This window comes from Triticum aestivum, chromosome 3A (assembly GCF_018294505.1).
Source record: "Triticum aestivum cultivar Chinese Spring chromosome 3A, IWGSC CS RefSeq v2.1, whole genome shotgun sequence".
In the NCBI taxonomy this organism is placed as follows: domain Eukaryota; kingdom Viridiplantae; phylum Streptophyta; class Magnoliopsida; order Poales; family Poaceae; genus Triticum; species Triticum aestivum.
In genome coordinates this window covers 514,395,343-514,402,111 of record NC_057800.1, presented here as the reverse complement: position 1 = coordinate 514,402,111, position 6,769 = coordinate 514,395,343, and the positions used below count along the sequence as shown (strand labels likewise).

The following is a 6,769-nucleotide window of genomic DNA, read 5'->3' as shown; positions in this document are numbered from 1 at the left end:
TGTCCACGCACTCCATCTGTTGAACTTATCTAAAATATACTAGATAAAAACATTAGCCCAGCAAGAGATATGTTGACATTAATTACCAAAACCACCCATGGAGCACTTGGGCTTTCAGAGCTGGGGGCACCTGGGGCTATTTTCGCTGATTTGCAGGCGCTGGCCCACCTGCCAGTGTCTCTCTCCTCTTTCCTCCCTTTCCCTCCCTGGCCCACCCACATGCTCCCCTCCACACACAGCCATCCTCTCTCTCACACACACAAGGCCGGGCTCCAGTTCATGGTCGGCCGCATCGGCGCTGCCTCGCCACTACTCCCAGCGCGTAGGCTCCGGCGCCCTCGTCTACCTCGTCGTCGTCCCACAGCTGAGGGAGCACCCATGTCGTGCCAGAGAAGGGTTCGCAGAACAGCTCGCCCATCTCGTTGTTGCGGCCAGGATCCGGTTGATGATGCCGCGGTGAAGAACAGGAGGACGAGACTGATGTCCCAGCAGGACGGCGGGTGGAGACAAGGGCGACGCTAGTGTGAGCAGCAGTACGGCGCCCACTGCGGCGCCGGCGGATAAGAGGAGCGCATCACCGAGCAGTGAGCGCGCCATGCCGATGCCAGTGATGCGAACCAGAGCAGCCTGGTGCCGATGGCCGTCTCGGGGCACTGTACTTCTAGCGCACCGCAGGCGCCGCATTGCCATGCCGGCGCCGGCTCTACGGGTGTGTGAGGAGCCGCGGTACGACATATATGGAGACCAGGTACTTGCACTCCAGTGAGCCGGTGTCGGCGTGGCTCTTACCCGACCTGAGTTGCTCCTGGGCGTGGCTGTAGGCGGCGGTGCCTGGGCCGTAGCGTCTTTGTAGGGCCTCGTGCCGCTGCAGCTTGGACACGAGGTACGGGGAAGGTTGCCTGCCGGCTCTCTGACGGTACATGGCGGGCTGGTACCTGCTGTGTTAGGATCTCTCGTCGACACCGTCGGTCAGGAGGCCGCCGAGAAGCCTGCCGTGCGCTGGCAGCGCCGGGACCTCCCTGTCTCTGGTGGAGTAGTAGTACGACGCCCTGCGAGGGAGCGGGGCACGGGGCGACTCCTTCGTCCGCGTGACCGGCGGCTCGACGTCGGCCTCCGGCTGCTGGATGTCTCCTCAAGCTTCTCATCGCCTCCTTCCCCGTCTCGCGCTCCTCCGCTGGCTAGAGGTCGTCGACGCAGCCGTGGTCAAGATGCTCGTCCGTGTGCTCGGCCGTGAGGGACGCCACGACGCCATCTACGACCTGCTCGATGAAATGTCGTTGCCTTCGTGGGAGCCCAATACTGCTTGTGGGGGCGCAACTGAGTGGAAAATTGTGCCCCCCCCCCCCCCCCGCCGCCAAAATTTTCGCCGGCAGCCTCCCGGCAAAAAAATGCCTCCTGGGGGGCGGGGGGCAAACGAGTGGAGATGCTCTTAGCGGCGGTAAAAAATGATGCTAGTGTATGAGAAAAAAATGAGGAAGGGGAGAGAAATCTATTGACACCTCGGCGTTTTCCCTCTCATTTATGGTTTTGGACAAAATGTTTTCGATTTTCGAACATTAGGGACTAAATGTCGACAAGAAATGATAAAGGACCAGATATAGACTTCTTGCGAATTGAGGGACCAAAAACTTTTTTTTCTAGAAAAAAATGGCGCGTCTCTCTACTCATGCCACTTCTTTCCTCGTGGATCCGTGTGCTTCAAGATGGTCCCGCTTCCTGCTATAGGCCATCACATTGCTATTCTTTCCCGGTTATCCCCAACTAACTCGCCCTCGTCCTCACGCCACGAATACGATACGCTTCCTCCCCATCTTGGATGTCGTCGTCTTTACCTTTTGCAGCATGCGTTTCTCCTTGATCTCGCTATTGTGTTGCGCCGTTGGTTCTTTGTGGTCACAACAGCGATGAGTTCATCATATTTAACTACTCACGGCCATGCTCAATGGCGAGTTACTTACTGAAAAGTCACAAATGGGCGGAAATACAATGCCTCGCCACAATCACTGGATGTCTGGATCACAAGCACAATGAGCAAAGATTCGTCGGTGCTCCATTTCCATGCAGAACATGCCTACATTTTTCTTATGCTTACACAGGCGTACATATAAATATCTCTTGTGCAGACAAAACACTATTCGAGGTCTATAGAATATCACTATCCTCCGCTGCCACTCGACAATGACTTAAACACCAAAGGTCAAGGGCACCTACAAGTACAACAACACAGCAAGGAAAATACAGGGACAGATCTGCCGACGTCGGCGCCGAGCACACCACCTTTCATGGATCCCTTCGGTCCATTTCGTGTCGATTTCCTAGGGACATACAGTAACAGTACTACATGACAGGAGCACGCAAAAAACCACACCTCGCAGGAGAGATCACGGGTCAGCCGCACACCGCCTTGAGGATCCTCTTGGCCTCCTGCTCCCCGTGCCTCAGCGCGGCCAGCCTGCACGACTGCTCCGTCAGCAGCTTCTGCATGGACGGCGTCTCGCTGGGCACGATGGCGAAGCCGTCGTGGTACTCCTCCATGTCCTCGGCGGCGAGCTGCCACACTATCGCGCCGGCGCCGGCGCCGCCCCTCTTGGCCGACTCGTGGACGATGTCGTACACCGACTTGTAGAAGGCGTCGCGCTGCGACTGCTCGAACCCCTTGACCAAATGCGACAGCCCGAACTCCGTGAGCACCACGGGCTTGCCGCCGAGCTCCGTGTCGCCGTCCTCGAAGTGGGAGCTCACCCACTTCGTCACGAACTTGAGCTTCTCTTCCAGATTCGCGTCCAGCAGCCTGCAATTTAGCTGGCGTCTCATCCACTGCTTCCACGAATTCAGAGTACTCGTAGTAGTAGCTAATTTGTTGATGGGGATGGTTACCAGGTGTCCGGGTAAAGGTGGACGGAGGCGAAGTCGATGTCGGAGATCTTGGAGTTGCGGATGAAGTCGAGGCCGTAGTTGTTGAACCAGTGCCCCGGATTCACGCTCAGCTTCTCCGGCGGGCTCGTGGGGCCGTAGAACCCCTCCGTGCCGACGGTCAGCAGGTGCCGACGGTCGATCGACTTCACGTACCCCGCCATCTCATCGATCCAGCGCTGCCCCCATCACGCAACCAAATCAGAAAATGTCTTGAAAGTAAATGAACACAGTTACATCTAGTATCAAATTCGCACGGTAGATGCAGATCGGCAATAAGTGTGATAGATAGTAGCATCGATGGACTCACCTGCAGAGTGTTACCGGACGGATCGGTAATGCATCTGGGCTCGTTCATCAGCTCCCACGCCAAGATGGTAGGGTCGTCCTTGTACTGCACCCCCGTCAAGTGGTTCGTCCTCGTCAACAATGCCTGCACCGAAACAAAAGTAAAAGTATGCAACTTTAACCACTGTAAAATTGCCACCGACACTTTTTTGTTTCTCCGTCAATGGGATGCTAGAAACATAAAAGAAATCAGCTAGCTAGACATTGATGCTCCGGGCAGGATGCTGCAACTGTTCAGTGTTTACCTTGAGGTAGACTTTGAAGTAGTCGCGGATGGCGGGGTCGAAGAAGAAGGAGTCGTTGGAGGCGGTGAGGCCGACGCCTTCGTCCCACGCCCACCGCACGTACTGCGTCTTCCCGCCGTACGCCTCCAGGTTGTTGGCCAGGCTGAGGATGAGCCGCACGCCGTGCCGCCGGGCCTCCACGACCACCATGTCCAGCGCCTTGAAGACGCGCTCGTCGAAGTGTCCCGGGGAGAGCTGGAGCGCGTTGTAGGCGCCGTCGTTAAAGGCCCAGGTGCGGCACACCGTGAGCCCCATCCCGGTGGCGGCGCGGAACATGTCCGACACGCGGTGGCGGCTGGCCGGCTCCACGGCCTGGTCCATGAGCCAGTACGAGTTCCACCCGTTGATGTAGAATGGGCGGCCCTCCAGGAAGAGCTGCGCGCCGCGCCGCTCCACGAACGGCAGGGACGCGTCGTGGGACCGGGACGCACCGGGGGACGGGAGGAGGCCGGGGAAGCGGAGGTCCACCTCGCCGAGGAGGGAAAAGTAGAACACGGCCAGCAGGGAGGCCAGGCCGAGGATGTGGTACACGAACAGGCCGTTGCACGCCGCCATTGTGTGGTGCCGGCGGGGTGTTCTTGGGGAGCTTTTGCGGTGCTACTGCTAGAGGAGCGCCATTCCGAGTGGGGGGTGGAGCCTCTACTTCTAGAAGGCGGGAGTGAAGTAGGAGTGGACTAGTGGGATGGGAGGCAGCGGCGGTGAGGCGTGAAGCAGGAGGGGGGACCTGCACACTGTGACACTGGTGGTGGGAGCTTTGCCCGAGGTAAACAGTTATATTCGGCGAGGAGTAGGGTTGAAGGCTAGTGCTATTACTTTGCTTATAGGACCTTCACAGAATTCTAATTGTAATTACCTCCTGTCCAACTTGCCCCCTTCATTAGGGCAACTCCACCACGATCATCGAATCACCCGCAAATGTTTGGACCAGACAGTACAGACACTTCTGATCATCCATCGAGTGTCATCGATTTTGTTCGGACCAAACCGTACGTCGAAATCCCGCAAATTGCAACTAAGAAAGTGTTGAGCATCTCTAAACATCTTCAAAGTGTCAAGTTTGCTAAAATCAATCGTCGGGCCAATATGATGGTGCATGAGATTGCTAAATTTAGTTTTAATTTTTTTTCTTCGAAATGACAGTTATCCTGCATTCATTAAGAAAAAAGAGTTTCTCAGTTAATCAGGAAAAACCGAGCGAAAACCACATTGCCAAGTTAATTATGGAGAACCGGGCGAAAACCATCACCACCTCTAAGCGGCACACTTAAGATACCCCATGCACACCACTTCAAAGAGGGTCTCGTCAAGACAACACGCAGGCATCATCGTCAGCACTCCTCCCTAGAGACGTCATCACTATCCTAAACCCTAAAGTTGACCGGGATGATATCATCCTCGACAAGCGGCCGAAGTCGACCTCATTCAAGCCGGCCAATGACATAGTCAAATTCCAAGTGCACCCTACGGGCCCACCTAAAACAATGTCAATTGGGGCAAACCTCGAGGCGGAAATTGACGAGGACCTACGCAACTTCCTTAGAGAAAACAGGGATATATTTGCCTGGCATCCCTCGGATATGCAAGGGATACCCTACAGACTTGCCGAACACGGCTTGAATATCTTGAAGGGTGACGTGGCTTAGGCTGCGTCGGTATTTTCCCAAAGAGGAAGGGATGATGTAGCACAACTATGGTAAGCATTTCCCTCAGTTATGAAACCAAGGTTATCAATCTAGTAGGAGAACCAAGCAACACTATGTAAACGGTACCTGCACACAAAGAACAAATACTTGCAACCCAACGCGCGGTTCTGGAACTTGCGGCGGTTGGAATTGTGTTTTGATCGCTCTCCTGGGGTTTCTGGAATGTTGGGGTATTTATAGAGTTGAGAGGCGGTGGAGGAGACCTCCATGGGACCCACCACCCATCAGGGCACGCTAGGGGGCCCACACCCTGTCCACAAGGGTGGGGGCGTGCCCACCCCCCTGGGGCGCGGCCTCTGTCCTTGTGGGCCCCCTCGACCTTCACCGACCTCAACTCCAACTCCATATATTCATATTCAGGGAGAAAAAACCCAGAGAGAAGGATTCATCATGTTTTACAATATGGAGCCACTGTCAAGCCCTGTTCTTCCTCGGGAGGGCAGATCTGGAGTCCGTTTTGGGTTCCAGAGAGGGGAAATCATCGCCATCGTCGTCATCAACCATCCTCCATCACCGATTTCATGATGCTCACCGCCGTGCATGAGTAATCTCATCGTAGGCTTGCTGGATGGTGATGGGTTGGATGAGATTTACCATGTAATTGAGTTAGTTTTGTTAGGGTTTGGTCCCTAGTTTCCACTATGTTCTAAGATTGATGTTGCTATGACTTTGCTATGTCTAATGCTTGTCACTAGGGCCTGAGTGCCATGATTTCGGATCTAAACCTATTATTTTTCATGAATATATTTGTGTTCTTGATCCTATATTGCAAGTTATAGTCACCTACTACGTGTTATTATCTGGCAACCCCGGAGTGACAATAGTCGGGACACTTCCCGACGATGACCGTAGTTTGAGGAGTTCATGTATTCACTAGGTGCTAATGCTTTGGTCCCGTACTCTATTAAAAGGAGGCCTTAATATCCATTAGTTTCCAATAGTACCTCGCTGCCACGGGAGGGTAGGACAAAATATGTCATGCAAGTTCTTTTCCATAAGCACGTATGACTATATTCGGAATACATGCCTACATTATATTGATGAATTGGAACTAGTTCTGTGTCACCCTATGTTATAGTTGTTGCATAATGAGCCATCCGACATAATTATCCATCATTGATCCATTGCATACGAGTTCGTTTCATATTGATCTTTGCTCTGTTACTTTTTCCGTTGCCACTGTTATGATTACTACAAAACTGCTACTGTTACTCTTGCCACCGTTACCGTTACTTCCATACTACTTTGCTACTAAATATTTTGCTGCAAATATTAAGTCTTTCAGGTGTGGTTGAATTGACAACTCAGCTGCTAATACTTGAGAATATTCTTTGGCTCCCCTTGTGCCAAATTAATAAATTTGGGTTGAATACTCTACCCTCAAAAACTGTTGCGATCCCCTATACTTGTGGGTTATCAATAATATAACAACATGGAACAATCAATAATTATAGATACATTGGACATGTATCAAAGGGCTACAAGCCTTTCAAACAAGCACTTCGGCACTTCTTTGAGCCC

The 6,769-nt window shown here is 53.2% G+C and overlaps 1 protein-coding gene across 1 annotated transcript; it reads right to left on the bottom strand.

Annotated features, from left to right (window-relative positions):
• Positions 1 to 2,028: 2,028 nt before the first annotated feature.
• LOC123061931 (mannan endo-1,4-beta-mannosidase 2) lies at positions 2,029 to 4,292 on the bottom strand. The gene is made up of 4 exons (XM_044485220.1): positions 3,507 to 4,292; positions 3,224 to 3,346; positions 2,878 to 3,092; positions 2,029 to 2,791 (listed from the first exon to the last, which is right to left on the bottom strand). The coding sequence occupies exons 1-4, from the start codon at positions 4,098 to 4,100 to the stop codon at positions 2,389 to 2,391; spliced, it is 1,335 nt and encodes a 444-aa protein (XP_044341155.1). The 5' UTR covers positions 4,101 to 4,292; the 3' UTR covers positions 2,029 to 2,388.
• Between the last annotated feature and the right edge of the window lie 2,477 nt (positions 4,293 to 6,769).

Bases quoted from the DNA above. Each gene is read 5' to 3' on its own strand.
- LOC123061931 (XM_044485220.1), bottom strand. From the start codon at position 4,100: ATGGCGGCGTGCAACGGCCTGTTCGTGTACCACATCCTCGGCCTGGCC. The intron at 3,347-3,506 runs GTAAACACTGAA...GTTTCGGTGCAG, and splicing joins ACTTCAAAGTCTACCTCAAG to GCATTGTTGACGAGGACGAA. The intron at 2,792-2,877 runs GTAACCATCCCC...GCTAAATTGCAG, and splicing joins CACCTTTACCCGGACACCTG to GCTGCTGGACGCGAATCTGG.